General features: G+C 40.2%; 1 protein-coding gene across 5 annotated transcripts in view; it reads left to right on the top strand.

The window, feature by feature from the left end:
* ppp1r9a (protein phosphatase 1, regulatory subunit 9A) overlaps positions 1–21,966 on the top strand; it is a 55,658-nt gene that overhangs the window by 23,427 nt on the left and 10,265 nt on the right. For all 5 annotated transcript variants that reach the window (XM_029276940.2, XM_065947810.1, XM_065947808.1 and 2 more), the window contains exons 5-11: positions 4,379–4,483; positions 9,074–9,209; positions 15,345–15,497; positions 18,343–18,396; positions 19,352–19,581; positions 20,760–20,856; positions 21,486–21,621. In XM_029276940.2, coding sequence (XP_029132773.2) covers positions 4,379–4,483; positions 9,074–9,209; positions 15,345–15,497; positions 18,343–18,396; positions 19,352–19,581; positions 20,760–20,856; positions 21,486–21,621 — 911 coding nt within the window. The remainder of the gene's footprint in view (positions 1–4,378; positions 4,484–9,073; positions 9,210–15,344; positions 15,498–18,342; positions 18,397–19,351; positions 19,582–20,759; positions 20,857–21,485; positions 21,622–21,966) is intronic.

The following is a 21,966-nucleotide window of genomic DNA, read 5'->3' as shown; positions in this document are numbered from 1 at the left end:
ATTTAACAACCCATTAGCCAACAAAAACTAACATTAGCATTCAATAAACTACATTAACATTACCATTTGCTAGCTAACGTTATCATTAACATGTAAATATACCCCGCTCCTATATACAGTAACACTGTTAAACAGTAATGTTTGTTAGGAACGGGTTGAATGCTAGTGTTAGCGGTTGTTTCATGCTAGCTATTGTGTGTTCAAATAAATTGTTATTGTTAGAAATTAGCTTGAATTTTTAGTGATAGCTTGAATGTCCTAATGTTATACAATTTGAAAACCTGGAAGGCAGCGTTCCAACATTCCCACAGCTTCCACCCTGGGTGTTTGGTCCAAGGAAAATGGCTGCTGGAGATCATTTTGGATTTAGGTGCTGTTGAGCCTGTAAAGACATCAGAGGAGAAAAAAATGCAGTATATCCCAGCAAGGGCTGAAGGGAAAAAAAGAGTGATTAGTCACCTATGAAACAAAATAACAAATAGCAATTAATCAGCAATTTTGTTTCCACTTTTCCATCACCACCTTCTCTCCCACACACACACACACACACACACACACACACTAACACTAACACTCTGTCCCTGTCAGATTTAGCAGCAGGGTTTTGGATTAAATCCTCCGGGAGAGGCGCAGTATGGGGCATGAGGCCTCACAGTGAAATGTACTGTGTGAAGGTGTGTGTGCTGTGTGGGTATTGTGTGACAGAGACATTGCATTAGCGTGTTTTATCTCTTAACTATTTCGTTTCACTTTGCAGAAGTTCGGCTGCAGAAAATGGAAAACTGCTTCTGTGTTCATGGCATGTCTCCGTCTTTGTCCCTGGTCGTCTGTGTGTGTTGCCGGGATGAGGAATCTGTGTTTGTGGTGTGTGTCTTTGTGCATTATATTATAAGCGTGAACAGTGCAGAGTAAGCACTCAGTCAGGGGTGGAGGAGGAGACGACAGCTTCCCAGCAGGCGAGCTGTGTTGTTCAGTCTCTAAACCAGCCGCTTTTTCCTGTGGCTGTATGTGTGTGGTTCAGTTCCCCCCTAAACAGATTAAAAAACGATAAGCACTTCCATCAAACGCATTATGAGGGTATGAGGTACTGTGAGCTCTATGTACACACTGGGAACTCTAGTGCACCAGGGTTGCTTGTGGTAGTTTTTTTTTCTACCTAGGATTTTTTTTTTTTTACTTTTTTTTTTACATAGCAGCCAGAAGCACATGAGAGAGAATAGTTGAAGTGTAGCAGGCGAACAGATGAGGGAGTGGAGTGAGAGACACAGCTTGTTCAAAAGTGACAAAGGTTGATCCTGTTCTAAGATGACAGACACACTGACTATAAAACTATTCAGTTCAGTTCATTTCTGAGTCTCACGAGTTGAACTTTCTTTTCAGTGATTTAAACTAAAGTTAGACTGGTTCTCACTCCTCCACAGTCTATCCAGTGCAGTGTTTTCTTAGTCATTGTTATAGAGGCAGCGTGTGAATGTGTATGATTGTGGTTAGTTAATACTGAAGGTTACATTACAGCCTCTGCCACAAGTGTGTGAAACGGTGAATTGTGACGTGTAGTGTAAAGAGGCCAAGGGACTGCAGATGTAAATGAGCTCTAAACTAAATCTGGTACAATGCTTTCAAGGCTAAATTTATTGTACAATACAATACATTACAATTCAACTAAATGATCAGTGTAACCAATATGGTAACACAATGTTTTGAATGATCAGAAAATAGAAAAGTACAAGTTCATTGACCTCACATCAAACAGAGAATATGCAGGGTATGGTTGGTTGGTTGGATAAATGATGAGCCTGGATCTTTACATCAGTGTTACTGAGCTAGTTTATGAAGAGCTGCAGTTGCAGAGGCGAAACATCTATCAAAACAAACTTAACAGTTTTGAAGTGTTTACAACTTTGCAAAGTGAGCTCGATACTGCGAAGGATAAAACATTCAAATCCTTCTCATTTAGTCATCCCCTTGTCGCTCTAAGTTGCTCCATTAACATTTCACTCAGTCTCAACTTTGATCCCATTTGCTGCTGACCTTCTTTCTGTAAACAGGGCAAGACGGCCGCATTTGTTTTCAAAATGTTTTGATGGTGTTGTTAGGTTTGCCGTGTTTAAGTGCCTCTAGAACTCTAGATGGTGGAAAAAGAAGCATCCTTCTCTGTGAATCCACAGCTCAGCCTTCAGTGCACCTTTTGTTAGTCTTGATCACAACATGAGAGAAATGAACTGAAGACATTAGAAATAAGGTATCAACACTGGATCACTTGTGCTAAATTCACACAGACACACACACACACACACACACACACACACACACACACACACAGATAAATGAGCTTGGCTGTGGATCACTGTATTGTCTGGATCAGATGACCCTAGGTGTTTGTGTAATGGGATGAGATGTTATTGGGAGAGCATTAGATGAGGGTGTGTTTGTGTGGTTTTGGTTTATTTGTATGAACTGTTTTCTTTCTTATTGTTTTTTTTTTTTCTAATGCCTTTGCGTACTGTAAGTCCAACAGTGTTAGCGACAAAGAGACAAGCCTGACTGATAGACAACCACCTCTGTCTTCTTCTCAGGCTGATGTGTCTTTCTGTTGTGAAATTCTGATGCAATTTTAATGAGTTTTTGCCAGTATGGAAATGTAGATATGTAGCATATGTATTTTTCTCCATTTGAATGTTTTTTTTAGAAATGTTTTGGAATTGTATATACTCTATAAATCCCTGAGGGAAATTCTGGTTTTCAGCTCTGTTTTTGACAGACATGCTTCTCACACACATTGGCCCAAAACACACACATGTGGAAATGCATTAGTGGAGAGATGTTAGAGTGGGTCTGCTACACACTGCTATCCAGGGTTGGGGGGGGGCCTTGCTCTAGGGCACTACGGCAGTGCTCAGGAAGTGCCCTGGCACCTCTCCAGCTACCAGACCAACTTCCATTTTATGGTTTGCATCTGGAGTTGAATCAGTGACCCTCTGGTTCCCAACCCAGATCCCTACGGACTGAGCCCCCAAATATAGGAAATATCAATGCACTAAAGGATATCTCATCCTTTTGTGCACTGAATGTGTTCACCCTTTCATTCAGTTGTCTCTTATGAACACTCAAGTTTCCTGAAAAGCACTTTTTCATAACAACCGTCCCTAAAATATGTTGAAATGAAATCCCTGTCTTATGATGTGATTTAGGGAAATTGGGCCCTTCAAGCCCAGGGAAATTTTCCATCCAAATCAAGAAAGAAAAAATCTTTTCATCAGTCGACGAGAACATGTTTCTCAAATTTCAGCATTTATTAACATTTGTAACAAATACTATCGAGTCATTAGGCAGATTTTGATTTGCTAAGGGGGTTCAGCAGTAATAGAAGTCATTATGTTGTATGTTTAGTAAAAGAAAGCTTACTTTTCTATGTTAAAAACCCTCCTGAAAGAGTAACTCATCACCCTCTCAATTTTTCTAAAGATCATCACTCTTCAGTCCTCCGAGTCGATTAGTTATGATGGTTTAATTGGACTATTTAATATAATCAAAAGAGTGATCATTGAAAAAGGTGGTGTATTTATGGTCTGTATTCACTGATATCAAAGAGCTTAGATGGCTTTTGGCATGTTAATATTGATTTGAAGGACTTGTGTAAGAAGATTTAGTGTGGAGACCTAAGTGGCTTGTTGTAGATGACAGTGATGAATGTGTTGTGTCTTAAAAGAGTGAATTATTAAAACAATACTGTGTTTCTTTGAAAAATAATGAGAGCTAGTTTGTGATTTATTCCCATGTCAAAGAAATTACGCTAAACTAAGATTAGTTATTTGTCATTGCTGGTTTTTATATGCAGATTGCGAAGGTTTTTTTTTTTTTTTTTAGCTGAATATTTAGAACTTCTAATTTTGTCCTTTGCACACAACCCTCCAGTCATGAATGTTGGATCATCAAGAGTTTAATTTCAGGTCAAGAACTATAGCTGACCTCTCAATGAGTCTGGAGCAGAGAATAAAAAGCCGTCTGTGCTCCTCATTAGCCCTCCGAGTTTGTTTGGAGACTCATCTTTTCTGTCCCCCGGTTAGGCAACAGTCTGGGACTCTCGCACAGGGAATGTGTTGCGACACGACTGTCTGGAACTGTTGTCATTTTGAAGATAATGTGAATATACATGATAGGGCAGTTTATTTGTGCCTCTTGTAGTAGTTTTGCTGCATAAATTGTGATGAAATTTCCACATTTATTTCTGTTGACTCATCAGTTTGTAATTGGGACATAGTGTGTTTGTTACATTGCAATACATGAAGAAAAAGAAACCAGAATTACTAATTCACCACATAAAGTGTAGAAACAAAGGATTGCTGTACAAAGTGTTGACTGTTGTTCCTGTGTGTAGGATCAAGGTGAACGACCAGATCGTGGAGGTGGATGGGACCAGTTTGGTGGGCGTCACACAGAGCTTTGCTGCCTCCGTTCTCAGAAACACCTCAGGAGTGGTCAGGTAAGACCTGCAAACAGCAAAGAAGTTAACTTTGCCTCAAGAGATGTCAAGAACGAGGGGGATTACAATAAACAAAAGTGTGGATTTGACCTCGCCATCAAATTAAGCTGCAATGCTTGACCAAATGTATTTTCTTTAATTATATACACACATCAGATTTGCATTTGTTTCTTCCACTGATGAGGCTCTTTGGATTATAAGATTACAGGAACCAAAGTGTGTCAAGCAGCTATCAGACCCAAGGACCAGACTGCCATCATGTATCATACAGAATTACCAACCAACCAAAGTCAGTAGAATATGTTGTTTATATTCAGCGATGATAATGAGTATAATCCTGAATGTTGGTGGTTCTGTTTTCATAGTGTAAAAAGCACCAAAAAGCATCAAATTAAAGCAGCCAGGCTCTGTGATTGTTTTATTTTGACAGCTTCATTAGCATATCTCATTTAAAGGAGGTGAAGACTTGGGAACACAATATGTGGTAAAAGTCTTGTGTGTTTGATGGTCGATCAGTTTTTTGGCAGGGCTCCATAAAGAGCAGGGGGGAGCAGACAGCGCACACACACACGCACACACACACATGCACACACACACACACACACACACACACACACAAAGCCTGCTATCCTTGGCATCACTGCGATGCTACTATCTCAGGTTTCTGCACTTTCTCGTCTTTCCTTTTTCTCCTGGTTTGTTTGTTGCTTCTTCCTTCATCTCAAATTCTGTTTGACAACTCTTTATCCATGCAATCCAATCCACTATATGTATATAAGCACTCTTTTTCCCAACTAAAAAGTTTACCATAGTGCAGCACAAATCATTAAAATAGCAAACATTTTAACACTGAAATGTATAAACCCATAAAAATCAAGAAAAATGTTGAATACATCAGAAAACATTATGTTATGAAGCCCATCTTATGTACAGAGGCTGAAGTGGGTTCAAATCTGACCTCAGCCCCTTGCTGCATATCATCCCTCTCTCTCTCCTCCGAACATTTCCCGTCTCTTTTCAGCGGTCCTGTCCAATAAAGGCAAAATGGTCACAACAAAATCTTAACATGATAAAAAAATGGTAAAGCCCATAAAAATAGGCTTAATTAGAAAATAAAAATCACTGAAAGACAGCCGACACACAGTTTACAGCTTTTGTAAAACCTTGTTAACCCTTTTTACGCTTCTTTTCAGCTCATTGACCCATCAGTCTAGACAAACTATGATGGAGCAGCTGTTATGGGGTGTTTAACAATCCATGGCCTTAGTGTGGTTTTCAGCCTCATCCTATTCTGGTGCACACCTCCTCTGTGGGGACTCAGCTGTGGAGAGATAGATGTTAGATAGATAGTGTGTGCGAAAGAGAAGCTGGTGGCTGAACAAAAGCACGTCTAACAGTATCAAAGCAGGCTGTCCGCTGAACAGATGCTGTTTGCTGAACTAATATTGACAGTGAGGGTTTTCCACATACCAGGATGTGGCACTGTAGGTGAGGCAGCCTTGAAACTTTTCCATCCATCACCTGTCTTTCTATCTAGGAAGTTGATAAGTATCCATGTTCATAAAGTCACATCTAATCTGCCTATTAAAGATTTGGAATAAAAATGTAAAATATATAAAATACTTAAATCTACTGCACAAAATAAAAAGCACTGTAACAACGTCAAAGCAGGCTGTAACAGAATTGTCAGACCTACTTTCTCTCTTCTCTCCTCCTCTCTTGTCTCTCACTATTTTCGTCTTTCTTCATCATGTCTCACCCACTCACTCCTCGTCTTCCTCCTCCTCCTCCTTGGTAAATCCTTCCCTCTCTCCATCTGATCACCAGAGATTTTATGGCCAACTGTCCTAGAAAAGCCATTTTCTCTATATTTAACCCTGACTTCAGCAAAGCAGCAAATCATCCAGGTGTCAGTCAGAAGACCCCTCCTGACAGTGTCGTTTTGTAAAGAATACTCAAGAGGCCTTTTCATGGATTACCTCTGTGAAAATTTGGGCCGTTACATTATTTGAAAAATAAAATGAACTGCTTTGTCTTACTTTTTTAAAACAGCTTCTTAGTTTAAACATCTGAATATCTATAAATATGAACAGCACATCTGTGCTGACTTCTTTTACAAAAAACTTAAAAGTCCATTTTTTATATTCTTTGAGAGACAATTATGCAAAAAAACATTCCTCCATTGATTTGCTTTGAGTGATAAAGTTAGCAATTTTTCAACATTTAGTTTGTTGTCTGCTTTATTGTGCCGTTAAAGGGCAAAACTACTAATTCATCTTAACCTTACTGCTAAGACTTTCCCCTAGAAACAAATCTGTATTTTTTTGTACCACATCTAGAGCTAAAAAAAAATCACAAAACCAAACTGTTTCTTCATTATTATGGAGATGGACACTGACTTTCTTTTAGGGCCGTCCTCTTTTAAAAATATTCAGTTGCACATTAAAATGTGTATAAATTCCCCGTTTGAAATAGTACCCAACAGAAGCAATATTTAGTCCTTCCTGGGTAACATTTTCTATAACCTATACAGTGTCCAGCTTCCGGATAAATATGTGTTTATTTTTGCCAAAGACAAACTTTATTTTGAAGGCCTGTTTGTATGGCTATTGTGGAACAAATGGGCTTGTACATGAATGCCAGATAAAGGGAAGTCAGGAAATAATGACTCAAGGTCTTTCACTAAAAAATAAGTCACTTTAAAACCAAGTTGTTTAAACAAAGTATTTGTAAATCATGCAACATGCCTCCATTGTTCAGAAGGGAAGTAAAAGTCTGACAAAAATCAGAACTCCTGACCTGACCCTAAGTATAATACACGGCTCCATCATGGTCGACCAGTCATGTCTGTAATGTGTGAACTCTTGCTGACATCCTTAAATGCCCTGTCAACCCACTGCTTCCTAATTGGGCAGACACGTGTCCTGTAGCAATCTCCCGACATCCTTTACACCATTTCTCCTTTAAGCACTTCAGCTTTATTTTGAAATCGTCTGGCAAAAGTAAAACAAAAAGCTTTTCCCCTTCAAATTCCTGCACCATGCTGTATATTTAACAGAAGCATTGCTGCTATAAATGGGAGTAAATGAGTTCAGAAGTGAAGGTTCCTGCAGTTGAATTGAAGCCGCGCTGTGTGTGGCAGCCTCAGGACAGCAGGAGGTGAGGAGGAACCAAGCCCGAGTCCCTCTGCGTGAGGAGGAAGGCTGTTTCCAGGTCAGCTCCTCCTCAGACCTCCCCGCTGTCCGAACGCTCGATACAGTTCACTACTTAGCTCAGACAGGGCCTTCCCTCTTTCTTTCTTTTTTTTTCTCTCTCTGTCCTGCCCTTCAGTTGTTCCTTCACATGTAGATCAAATCCCTCCTCTCTGCTGGAGCGTAAGGCCCTTTTCTACATCGCCTTTGGAAATATCAGGAACTGAATCCATGTGATAAGCCACAATACCTCAAATCTACTCTCTCTCTCTCTCTCTCTCTCTGTCTCTCGTTCTCTCAGCTTCCCTCTTTCCCTTTTATACACTCTCATACATAAACAGTAGACAGGAAGATGCTCACATACACACACATGCAGTCAGAGGGCCCCATGCTGGGCTGGAGATCGGTGAAAAGGTCAGAGAAAATCTCATACAGCGTTGTTTGGTTTGGTTGCGTTGTTGTCTTGAAAAGAAAAAGAAAATAGAGAAGATTTGATGGATTTTATTGAATATTTCCAGCCAAGTAACACTGGAAAGAGTAGTATGTAATGTTGTGTTTATTTTTGTCTTGTGTTCCTAAATTAAATATATCTTTGTCCTCATCATAAGACTAAAAAAACACAATCTTTGAAAAAAAGGGACAGACCTGAATTTGAAGGAGGGATTGCAAGTTTTTCACTTCTTCTTACATCATCCTATTCCCGTTCTCCTATATATTCTGACCATGTCCACCTTTTTAATGTTATATTGATTTGATATAAACTATTCACAGGGTAGCTTCAGTAGCTAGTTCTGTGTAACTCAGAGGCAAACCTTGCTTTCTCCTTTCTATTCCCGACCAGCCTAATATCAGGCTGCCTGGCCGAGCAGACTGTCTGCTCACATTATTATGTTCGTCCCTTCTCCCAGCCCTGCCCTGCCCTCATACCTCAGCAGATAATATTCTTGTCATTGCTCTGTGGCTGTGGGCCTTCTCTGCTCTCACACAGTCACTGCTGTGGTCATTTCACTGCACAAATACACACCCATACGAGAGGGAGAGACAAGAAATGAAAAAAGTCAATTTACATGTTTATGTAACCGTTAAAAAGAGACTCTCAGGTAGGAGGAGCATGACCAGGGAAATTAAAAAAAAAAAAAAAGGGGTAGATCGTTTTCATATATTTAAAGGTGGTGTCATCACCATTTTAAACCTGTGTAGTACATCAGATAATTAATAGTTACCATTAAAGAAAGCAGAGACAAAATGTATACCCTTTGAAAGATATAAATATATTTTCATACAATAATCTAACCTTGTTTCCCACAAGGCATTTTACTTCCTATTTCCCAGGATGCTGTAAACTGTCACCGGGCGGTATTTGTTTGAGGAATGTTTTTGACATTGCATGTTGTTACAGGTTTGTGATTGGCCGCGAGCGTCCGGGCCAGCAGAGCGAGGTGGCCACACTCATCCAGCAGACCCTGGAACAGGAGAGGAGACAGAGAGAGCTGCTAGAGCAACAGTACGCCCACTATGACGCTGACGATGACGAGGTACTGACCACACTCACCGCCCTGGCCACTGTGCAGGAGGCTATATAGTCCGAGAAATTGTGCAAGAGAGAAAATGTGCGAAATGGAGTTTTAGTCCCTCATAGTGTGGTTTATAAAATATTGAATACATCTAATTAGGGTAATATGTCACCCCTTAAGAACAGGAGTAATATATGAAACTAATAGAGATCATAATAATTGCTTTAGTACGCACACTTCTCATACATGACACTTTATTGGAAAATAAGGCTTCAAGTTGTCGTCTCAATGTAAATGAGCTTCCTTCTCATGACAGCTGACTGCAATTTATAGCTTATTACTCCATAAAACTGACTGACAGGAGGCTTTTATGCTGACAGACACACACACACACACACACACACACACACACACACACACACACACACACACACACACACACTTTCTCTCTCTGTCACACAAACAAACACACACACACACTTTCTCCCTCTGTCACACAAACAAACAAACACACACACACACACACACACACACACACACACACACACACACACACACACACACACACACATGCACACACACACTTTCTCCCTCTGTCATGCCCACACACACACACACACACACACACACACACACACACACACACACACACACACACACACACACACACACACAGACTGAGAGCATGCCATGTGAGCTTTGCTCCTGGAAAGCATCATTCAGCGTTTCCCCCTCTGATTCGGCTGCTTACTCACAGCGCGTTTAATCCAGCACACACTGAGCTCATGGCCCTGCAACTCCTGCTTTACAAGTGTGTGTGTGTGTGTGTGTGTATGTGTGTGTGTGTGTGTGTGTGTGTGTGTGTGTGTGTGTGGCTGTGTGTCTGTATGTATGTGGGTGTGTGTGTGTGGGTGTGCCCTATACAAACTTACACTATATATACACATGAAATAACGCACTGTAGTACTGTAAATCAATGCAATTTCTTTTCCTCACACACAGGGATAGCTGCACTCATGCATGGATTTACATGCACACATACTCAGGCCTCTCTCTCTCTCTCTCTCTCTCTCTCTCTCTCTCTCTCTCGCTGTAATGTTTGAAATCTATTATGTACTTTCGGATGTTGGATCCAGAGAATTCATACATAAGAAACTCCTCACAAAGCCCCAGAAGCCGATCCAAGTTGTTCCTTAATCACATCCACATACACATGTAACACTGTCAGCTCCTTTTAAAGCTCCGACACAGAATTGAGGCTTCATTTCTGACTCTGTAACACACAAAAATCTGATTTGTTTTTCTGTTGCCTGACATTATTTCATATCCAGGGAATGATGTGGTAATCTAAAGAAATGTAGGAGGACAACTCAAGGCTTTTGATTTATTTAAACCGTGCGCCAAATCCCTGGAAGGTCACATAAACATGAGAATGGAGGTTGTCGTGAAATTGTTAATCCATACATAGATTACAAACAGCTGTAAAAACACACTTGAAATCTGCGTAGTGACGCACAAAACCATCCATAACACCCCACGTAACTGCCAACACGGTAAACAGTTACAAAACCATTACAGAGATCTATGGGGCAATAAAAGAAGCTCATCAATATTAATAATTCTATAAATATTAGAACGAGTTCTCACCGGGTGGGCGGGGGGTTGGGGGGTTGTTTCTCACTCTGAGGGCTGCCACTGTAGATGTGACAGACAGCTCTTTATCCGTGCTGAGGCTGCTGTCCCGAGAGGGAGGGGATGCTCCTTCAGTTAGCAAAAGACGTCAAACACACACATCAGTCCATTTGTGTGTTCACTTAATCAGTTAAATGAGAACACACACACACACACGTACAACATCTTTAAGTGTTATGATTTCCTTATTCACTTAAAGCTGTTCACAATGACACCAGCTATTTTAAAAATGATGTGAATGTGAGAACAGAATAAAATGCCACTTGTTCAACTTAAATCAACAATTAACGGAAATAAGATATAAGCTCTCACGTCAGCAACATCATAGAGACATGTATGTATGTGAACACACATGTTTGGGTCAGGTGTTAGAAAGATTTACATTTCTCTGCATGGTTGCGCACCATTTCAATCCATGATGTTGATAAATTGCTAAATGCTTAATCTTGGTTTTGGTTGATGTCATGCATTTTAATGCACTACTTATAGAGGGAATTCTGATTTACTGAGTGACCAGTCAGACACATGAGAACGTTTATAAGTTGAGTTTCACACTAATAATGACATGGACCTTGATGCAAACAGCACATACATTTTGCAACCTGCTAATTATGGTAGCTCCCAGATCACATGTAGATTTACAACAGAGTTATTATTATACTAGATTAAAGTAAAATTCACAAAAGTGTTTTATGCAACTTTGAATCTCAGCACATTTTCTTTTATAAGTTGGTCATTTAAACAGAGCCACGTAGGAGCACCTGCATGGCAGGCTTTTCCATTTAGGCAAAACAAGGCTCAAGTGGCCTCTAAAGTGTTTGCTTGCTCCTTTTTGACAGGAGCTCAGTTTTCTGCAGAGGCTTCTTCTGCCCCAAAAACAAACAAATAAGATTATTTAAATTCATAAAAAAAAACAGCAAATAAAGCTGTTACTATCTGTTAATCACTGTTTCTCTTAACCTGAGCTCCGCAGACACAGGGATTTAGGAGATGCTCCTAGGTTTTAGGTTTGCTTCTGTTTTAGTGTTCCTCGTAAATGGTTCGCGATGGGAGCAGCAGAAGTTTCCTTCTAGAAACGTACTGATTTCATATTTTTAAAACCAGTATAAACACAGAACAAAGGCCGTTTCAGTTATTTTCTTAAATCAGTGTGTGTCCCGTGCTCTTCTGCAGGGCTTCAGGGCCCAGGGGCTCGGTGCTGTGACGCTCACTGGCCAACTTAAATCCTTCATCCAAAGAGATACACTTTAAACAAATACTGTAATGTGATCAATTAGTAAGTATTAGAGAAGAAATTCAAATTAAAAAGGTAAAATTGATGTTCTGTTGGTAGATGGACTATGAAAAACTAATAAACAAAACTGTAATGTTGGCTGTAATTCGGGTGCTGAACAGAAAAAAAGTAGGAAATGATCCAGGACTAAATACAATTTGACTTCAGAGTGAGGAACAGCCCTGAAAACATCAAGTCATATGCTCCTGTCCAAGGAGAAGTCCTCTCCTCTATAGCATGATGCTCATATGAGACATTCACCATGCAGATCATCATACGATGCGCCCTCTAAACAACAACAAGATTTCAACCTAAACTGTCCCTTCCTCTCCTGACTCTTCTTGCATGCTGACGGAGGAGATGCATTCATCACATGCAAATTGATGTTTGACTGCCCTCCCATGCGCTCAATTTTTAACTCCACCTTCAGAAAATAGGCCTTAATGTAGGATGCTGGTACCATGGCAACAAGCAAGCCTATTATGCAAATGGCACTGTGTGTCGGCTATGCATGCAGACAAATCTGGCCTGAGAACTGTTATCTGTGTTCAGAGATAGATGGAGGGAAGTGAAGGGGAAGAGATGAGTCAAAGATATGAGCCGAGATGATTAGGGAGGGGAGATAGGTGTGTGTGTGTGTGTGTGTGCGTGCGTGCGTGTATGTGTGTGTGTGTGTGTGTGTGTGTGTGTGTGAGAAGTGTTTGACGAATCAAGATAGAAAGACAAGTAACTCTGAAAAGATGATGTAAAAGAAAGAAAGTAATGTGATAGAATTTGCATATAATAATGATAATTATCATCTGTGCAAACCAATTTAATTATATTTGTCTTAAATTCATATTCACATGTAGTATTACTACTGTATACTGCCATTTCCATAAGGAGCTTGATATCAACAACTTGGACTAACAGATGGGAAGAGAGAAAGTGGGATGTGATGTGATTGTTGCGTGATGTTGACAGCGAGGCAGAGAAGCTCTTCTGGAAATATCAGGCCTTGTTGGTCGACAGCCAAACACTGAATCAACCGATCCATTTTTATCCGATTCTCTAATGGCCGAAGCCAACAATCATTATGCTGTATTTCCAGATTGGAGAAATGAAAAACTGCCAAGCATACATGAAGCATCATGACCTACATTAATGTCAAGCTGGAAAATATTCAATGGTTCAATCCTGTTAAAGCTGGAATACATTCTTGTTGTTGACTTCTATTAGTCCAGCATTTTTGTGATGAATCCTAGATTTCAAATTTGGAAAACAAGCTCCAATACAGTCAGGATCACGGGCTTAAACATGAGCGGAAACCTCCTTACACTTGAGGCAAGATGGTGAGATGTTTAAAAAGAATCAAAAGTGACAGTCAAATTTGGCAAGTACCACTTCTTCTTCTGGCTTATCTTTTATAGAAACAACACTCGTGGCTGTCGAACCGATTTATCCATGTCAAAGTTTTAACTACTAAATGGGTTGCCCTGCCTCTTATATAACTGGGAGCATTAAAACAGCATTATTTATGTCAAATTGAAGCGAAAAAAAGAGGAGGATCATGAGTGAAATGGAGGTTTGTGGTCACTCTTAACATGCGATGAGCAGCAGGCAGAGCTACATGATGTACTGTGACTTAGCTGTGAGGGAGCGAGGGGGAGACAGATGAGAGAAGACGGAGGGAGAAACAACAAACGCATGTGTGACAGCTGGATACCTGTTGCCTCCTTATTCAAGTACATTTTTATTTATGTAGCACAAAATCATAAATCACAGTTTGCCCCAGGGGTCTATAGACAAGTATAGCATCTGTCTTTAGACCAGGAGGAGGAAGGATTCAACATAAACAAAATCCTGAACATGGAAAAACAGCAACAGAGGATGCATCTCTGTCTGAGGATGGATAAAATGTGCAAAAGAAGCTGTGCGTTCAGAAGATAAGCCACATAAACACATTTGAGCTCCACTACAGTAGCTGTTCTGTTGGATCAGACAACGCGGACCAGCTTTCACTCCCCACGCGCATCAATAAGCTTTGGCAGCTAATGGCCGTGTCACCGGTCCACAGGTTTTCCTTCCTTGGACCACTTTTGGTAGGTACTGAACTCTAGAGCTGCAGCTTCTGAGACGCTCCGACCCGGCCGTCCATCCATCACAATTTAGCCTTTTATCAAAGTCGCTCACTTCCTTATAGTCACCAATTTGTCCAGCTTTTAACACATCCACTTCAAGGACAACATATTCACTAGCTGCCTTTCATATCCCGCACAATGACACCTGCCATTGTAAGGAGACCATCAATGTGATTCACTTCACTTGTCAGTGGTCATAATGTTGCTCTTGACATACTCTTACAGCTCACTTCCTCTTTTAATCCAAAAACACAAGAAGACATTTCCATAATACTGTGAGAGTTATACTTTTATGAGACATGCACAACTGGAAAAGACAACCCATAAGCATTGACAAAGCAGCACAACTCGACAAAGCATTTGGTCAATATCTGGATTATTGGAATGTGTTTATTGAATGATGCTTTTCTAAAACTGAAGCTTGGTTAATGGTTTTAATGGCTTCTGTCAGAAATAATAAGTGCCTCCAGCAGATATTATTGGCCAGCTGGTGGGTAGTAAATTAATTATCTCTTGTGTTTTAAAGTGATCTAATATGCATTTCATGGCTTTATGCACGTAGCCAAAACATTCAAGATAAAGTTTGAGTTTTGATAACTCTTGATCTCTCGCTAAAGGTTGTTTAGCAATTGAAGACTTCCTGTTGTGATGAAGTGATTATTAAAAGTTTTTAGGCTTTTATAACCACCTGGATGAATAAACATTCCTTCTGCAAGGTAACATACGTAATGTTCAAGCCTTTTGGCACACGCTTTGACACGTTGTCTTATTAATGTGCTATTCGAGCCATTTGTACAACACCAGCCAAAATTATTTCTTAAAAATCTGAACATTTATAATGGCATGAAGTGATCTGTCTTTATCATATTTTTGATAATGTTTTGCATGTTCTCCATAAAAATAGCAAGCACCAGTGTTATTTAAGGCTTCCTGGATTAGTGAAATACTGTTCTCCACTTGGCTAGCAGGATGGAGAAACAGGTTCTTCCTAACATGTGAACACTGTGCTGGTTTTATGGCGCATATACAGAAAAAACAACCACGTGACTGACTCTGTGTTTCCCCTCACAGCAGACTGGAGAGTACGCCACAGATGAAGAGGACGGGGGGACAACAGTGGCTGGCGGGGACAAGAGCATCGAGGTGTTTGATTTGCCAGAGTCAGAGGACATCTTGTCTCCCTCGGAGTTGGATGCCAATAAACTCTACCAGAAATTCAGAGAGGTAAAAACTCATTCACATCTACAGCTTTATTTCTCCTCATGAAAAACTCAATGTGAAGTAAGCACAAAGGATGGGAGCCTGGCACGTTTCTCTCTATCAGGGTTTTATTCTTTAGAAGAAGAAATATACCCAGCCACCTACGTCTAAAAATCAGCCACTAAAAAAAAAAAAAAAAAAGTCCAAGTAATCAAACAACAAATGACACCAACACAATAGAGTCTGGCACACTCCCTCTTTACTATGCAGACTTTCATTCTTTTGTAGAGATCTAAGATCCGCTTACTCTCTTTAATTCCTAATCTGGATGATTAGAGGCACGAACACAAAGAGCCTTATGCTCATTTCATCTAGAATTACCCATGTTTGGTTAAAAAACCCCTCAGATGAGGAGAACCAGCTAACACTATAAAACCTGCATTTGAATCGATTTGTATTCCGATGTTGGCACCTCTTCACACAACCACCCTCCGAGAATAGAAACCCATTTTGTTGAACTTTTGCTACTGAACAAGTAAGCAAGGGAAAGAACAATAAAATGGATATTTAGTTCTTTGACTGTTCCTGCTTTTTTGGCTAGAAGTGAGAAATGTGCAAAATTGACTGAAAACTGCAGAACTGAATTTGTGCACCTCAACACATTTCTGTAGACTGCCACAATGTGTGTTTGACACTTTAAGTAAAAGTGTTCAGCTGCCCTGTAGACACCGCAGGCTAAGTGAAACTAAAATGTAATCCCTGTCTACAGGATGTATACGTTTGCTCCTTTTTTCCTCAGTTCCTCTGAGTCTTGACCTTTCCCTTCAATAGCGTCTTTGCTTGCTCACACCCGAGGAAAAAAGTAAACCCAGGCAGAAGGGAAATAAGCTTTTCTATCTTCCTAATGTCTTTCTGTAAAAAAAAAAAAAGTTATTCCCCAACAGGCTGCTGTTCAAGTCCATTTACTCTTTGATGGTGTTTTCAAACATGTCTTGGAGAAATTATTAATGACTCAGTCTAGACACAGTGACGCAGTATTGACTGATAATCTAACCCTCAGGAATTGTATAACAAAAGCACAAAGCATCAGCATCATGACTTGAAATAAATACAGTTTGTTTTGTAAAGTGTTTTCTGGACATTTGAGAAAATGTCAACAATATCAGGAAAATCTGAATTGTAACTTTTAAGAGATGATGACTAGAAAGGCAAACAATACTAAATATACTCTGCTGAGTGTTGCGTAAATGTGATTCAAATAATGCCAGTGCATTTAGAAGATTCCTGTTTGTTATGATGGTGGAGCCTGAAGAGACATGGCCCACACTTTAGAGTCAGGAAGTTTCAATTTAGCATAAAGGCAGTGTTATTTCGTTATATAGTGAATACAGGATTTAAAGCTACTAGTTAATTTTGGTGCCCCCTGTGGACAAAGCAGGATATTTTTTTTCTCTTTGCTAGTGTGGTCCTGTCCATGTTTAAGTAGTGTTTTCTTCATATTCCTCTTTATTTAAATGTTCTACTTACCACTTAGAATTTAAAAGGACTCATTACTGCAGGATGCTTTTTATATCCTCCTCTGAAAAGCCTTCTGTGCTGGGGTGACAGGTGACATAACTTTATAGAAATAATTCATCTTCTTTGATGTTGTGGTACATATAGAGAAATCAGAATTCATTACAGTCTTTTTCATAACCAGTTAAAAAAACACATCAAAGCAGCTTGATTGGATTTAAAGAAAATGTTTTCAAGTTTTCATAAACCAACGCTTACATGTCCATATGTAGCCTACAGTTTACCTGATCAGTTTCAACTTATTGTCAATATTCCTTCAGTTCATACCAGACATTCAAGATGTGCTGCTTGTTTCAGTGGAGGCTGTTGTGGACTGTCGTTGATTTATGAACAACAACAAAACAACATTTTTTTCCATGTATTATGTGAACTCAGTCTGAGTAAGTTAGACACAGTTGGTATCTTCAAATGTTTCAGTCATTTTCAACCTCCTTCGGTTGTTTTCTCTTGTTTAATATATTAAAAATCCCATCTTGATTTTGGACTATTGAACTTGAACATGTTTAACTCATATTAACTTGAGCTAAGCCTTGGATTGTATTTTTTTAGACTGAACATCAGTTTTTCCTCCAACACTTACTTTGAAAATTAATTAGACAGGAACATATTTTTGAACTGAATATACACAATAGTTATTCTTTTAGGACCAAATACATTTTTTGTGAAACTATCCTTTGAGGTGACAAACATCCAGAAAATAATATATGGTAATATTATTGTTTTAATTCAAACTCTCAGCTCCCTGTGTTACACCTCTTCCTTTCTTTATTTCTGCCTCATTTGCTCCCATTTCCACTTCTCTTGTTTCATATCCATTTTTTTCTCTCCATCTTCATGCCATTAATCCTCTCCCACCCTGCCAAGATATCTTCTCATCTCAACTTCCTTGGATAAAACTTTGTCGCTCTTCCTCTATTTTCCAACTCGATCTATCAAAAATGTAACACTTTAGAACATAGACCATATTAGTTTATTTTTAGATTTGGTCTTGAAAGAAACAAAGACGTTTTTTTTTTTTTTTCATGTTTAACCCTTTCTTTAAAAGCATTTGAAAAAATATTGAGCCCTTTTCCTATTTCTGTCCATCTCGTGCCTTTCCCCGGCTCTCCTCTGGGAGTGTGTGTCAGAGCTGCAGCCGGGACGCTGTCAGGGGAGGACAGGGTCGACTGCCTCTGTCCGTCACGCTGTATCGACAGTGAAGAGAGCCTGCGCAGCCATGCATCTGATTATCTGACCGCCCTCTCTCTCTTCTCTCCCGTCTTCTCTTTTTTTCCACCGCCTCTGCTCCCTACAGCTCCAGATCAAACACACAGTGACCGAGGCCGAGATCCAGAAGCTCAAAAACAAGGTAAGAGCTTAAAACTGTCAGTGTGTGGGCAGGTTTGTTGTGGGAGCAAATGGCAGAGGTTGGTTGGACTTCAAATTATTTGTTAATGGATGTGGGACTTAAGTAGTGTCAGGAGGACAGAAGAGCAGGACTTCATGTTTGCTAGGAAAGCTTTAGGAATATAGTCAAAAAAGAAAGAAAATGATAGCATCTATTACAGTTATTTTTCTTTTGCTTTTTAACGTAGAAATGTGTGAATGTTTATCTCGACACTTAGTGCTCCAAGATCCAACACAAATCAGGAACGCATCACTAGATCACTCTCGCAAGCATTAACCCCAGTACCAGTTTACAGAAACAGCTCTGGTCTGAGGTCGTTCTTTCATACAGACACTAAAATGTGGAATGAGGTCCTACATTATATCAGGACACCAACTTCAGTTAGCAGGCATATAAAAACCACCTGATGCATGGACAAACCTGCAATCACTGATGTCACTAATGTATGTTCATTTCAGTTCCCCTCCCACTCCGATTGGCTCTGATTTGCTGTTAATTCTGATTGTTGGTTGTGTCTTTTGTCTGATGTGATCTGTGTTAGTTTTGTGCAGCAGAACAGGAACCTACTGTAAACTAGTTTTAACTGAGTCAGGCCCGTTTAACTTTAACGTTTGTAATGTGAATCTGAACGGTATAAATTTCCAAATGTATGTGCTGACCGTTAAGATTTAGTTATTAGTGGAACCTAGTAATCTTTTTTTTTCTTTTTAATAGAGAAGAATCAACCCTCTTTTACAACCAACATGCAGCTTGTGTCTGGGTTTATTTTTGTCTCGACTTGCTGAATATTTTATGACATCTTTTAACAAATATTTTCCAACTCTCTAAAGCAAATATATATCTACCAATGCTTTGTTTTTCCAAGTTTAACAGGGAAATCTGTTCAAAACAAAAAAAAAAACATTTCCACTTACAGCTGGCTTCGGTGGAGAGGGAGAAGCAGCGCTGGGAGAAGGAAAAGAGTCAGCTGAAGGCCAGCATCGAGGAGAACAAGGAGAGGATGCTGAAGCTGGAGAGCTACTGGATCGAAGCGCAGACCCTCTGCCACACGGTCAACGAACACCTGAAGGAAGCCCAGGCACAGTACCAGACTCTGGAGAAGAAGTACAACAAAGCCAAGAAACTTATCAAAGACTTCCAGCAGAAGTGAGTGAGCAGGTTCAAACTGCAAATCCTGATCTGCGATTGGGGCGTGAGGGGAGGAATAGAATCTGGCAATTAAAAGACATTTCTTGTTTCAATGTTTGAATTGCAGATTTGCTGGGAAGTTAACCACCATTTGAGCTAACGTGTAACCTATTCATGTTAGGGAATAATAAAGAGGGGATCAGGTAATAACAGGTGGTCATCATGAGGTTCAACACCTCCTTGAGCTCTTCTTTAACCCGTAGTGATTGAATGTCAAGCAGCGAGACTGAACGGATGTTTGATGCTTCCTTCGTCTCTCTTCTTCTTGTTCTGTGTCGTTCAGTTCAGTCAGTTGTCATTTTTGAACGTAGCTTAATGCACTCTGAGAACTTATTTTTAACACATACTGTCTGCATGACTGGCTAAGAGAGGCACTGAACAGCTTGAATTAAAACATTATTTCAACTCGTACACACTAACCGTGTCTTTAAAGAGGTAATCTCATTAATCCTAGCTTTGAACATACATTTAGATACACCATTATGAATGAATCCCTAAGATATTCCTTTTTTTAACAGCCTCACTTGCTTCAACAAACAGAAAAAAGAGAACGCTGCAATTCCATCTTTGAGGCGTAGCTCTCCTCTCCTTACAGCCCTAGTCTTATCCCATTTCAGTAGTAGAGCTGAGTTGCAATTGGTATGCAGCACAGTGCTCCTGCTTTTTCTGTGCGCTTATCTCTTCGGTCAGTCCCATCACTAGCACTCCTGCTCAGCTCCAGTCTGACTGCCTCTAATTGGCTCCGGCCCTGCAGGCCAAATGGAAAAACAAACTGACGAAACAAAGTCTCCATGCGGATCTGTAGTAGCGGCCTGCAGAAGAGAGACAGCTCAGAGACCAAGGGCAAAACGGGCACGAGGGAACGGCTGTTTTAGTATTCTAAGGGTTTTCAATTTATGTGTTTTTTTGAGGTGCAGATATTTGTGTGTGTGTGTGTGTGTGTGTGTGTGTGTGTGTGTGTGTGTGTGTGTCTGTGTTTACTCTTTAAGGTCAGAGTAAAATAAGTCACATTAAAGTCCTGGAACAGCCACAACTCCCTTATCAACATAGGCACTTTCACACATAAATGCATCATGTTTTTTTCATCACGCGCCTACTCAGCACATTCCCACCTCCCCTCCCTCTTGTCTCTTCAGAGAGGTGGAGTTTATCCAGAAGGAGGATACAGAGAGGAGGCGGCTGGAGGAGTCTGAGAAAGCTCACCTGGCTGAGATCCAGGGCCTGCAAATACGGGTAAAGCAGATCAGTTAACCACCAAATGTCTCTGCGTAGCTCTCTGTGCTTCATTTTTTTCCTGTACAGTATGTTGTCTGCAAAATAATCCCAATAGCCTGTGAAGAAAACAGCACGGCCTCTGCTGTTTGTCCTCACTGACACACGGGGAAGGTTTTCTCCTCCTGAGACAGTAACAGCTGCTCGACTTATTGTCAAGGGGCCTGTAGTCTCTTCTATTGTCAAACTCTGTATTGATTTTCTGCTTTCCTGGTCTTCAAACATGACAGTCATGTTGTTTTTCTCCTCAAGTCTCAGGCCGTGCCCCTCAGTTGAACAGGCAGTCAACCCCACTGTCCCCTACTATTATTCTGCACATTGAGCACTCATTCATATACTGCACTGCATTGTTACGGGTGAAGGAAGTGTTACTCTTGTGCTGCCTCGAAAAGAAATGGTACCTATCTTTGGGGGGTAAAAACAGCTATATTCATGCTTTACTTTTGCTCTGTTCAAAAACAACACGTTTTCAGGGACTGATAATGTGCCTTCATCTTGCAGACAGTTGTATTTCAGTGCTTCAAAGTAGCTGTTGTGACAGGTAAATGCCTACAGGTGATGAGCATTGATCGGTTCCTGTCTCTCTGCAGATTGCAACGTTGGAGTCGGAGCTAATGCAGCTGATGAAGCAGAACGGCATCCAGGTCAACAACAACAACAGCAACAGCGCCGAGAGGCTCAGCGCTCAGCAGAACAGCCCTAAAAGAGCTGCAGTGCAAGCTAGAGGTTTGTCTGTGAGGGGACTCTGGCAGGATCTTAATGATGATAGTTCTATTTTAAAAGACTCATTTTACTTTTTTTTGGGGGGGGGGGGGGTGGTTAAGAAAAATTGTCTTACTGAGCTTATTACAAAAACTGAGGAAAGGGCTGACACAGCATTTTGTCCACTGGTAAGAATCTCCAACCAGCACCTCTTAAGCTCACTAATTAACAAAGTTTGTCTCAATTTTTTGTTCTAAAGTAAAGAGAAAGTTTAAAAACAAGTTGTGGTTTTATATCGCTTATGTGCAGAACTATTTCTTGACCGGGAACATTGACTTCCTACAATCCAAGCATTCCACATGGATGGCC

This window comes from Labrus bergylta, chromosome 19 (assembly GCF_963930695.1).
Source record: "Labrus bergylta chromosome 19, fLabBer1.1, whole genome shotgun sequence".
Taxonomy (NCBI): domain Eukaryota; kingdom Metazoa; phylum Chordata; class Actinopteri; order Labriformes; family Labridae; genus Labrus; species Labrus bergylta.
The sequence above is the reverse complement of the archived record's forward strand: the minus strand, read 5'-3'. Positions and strand labels throughout refer to the sequence as shown.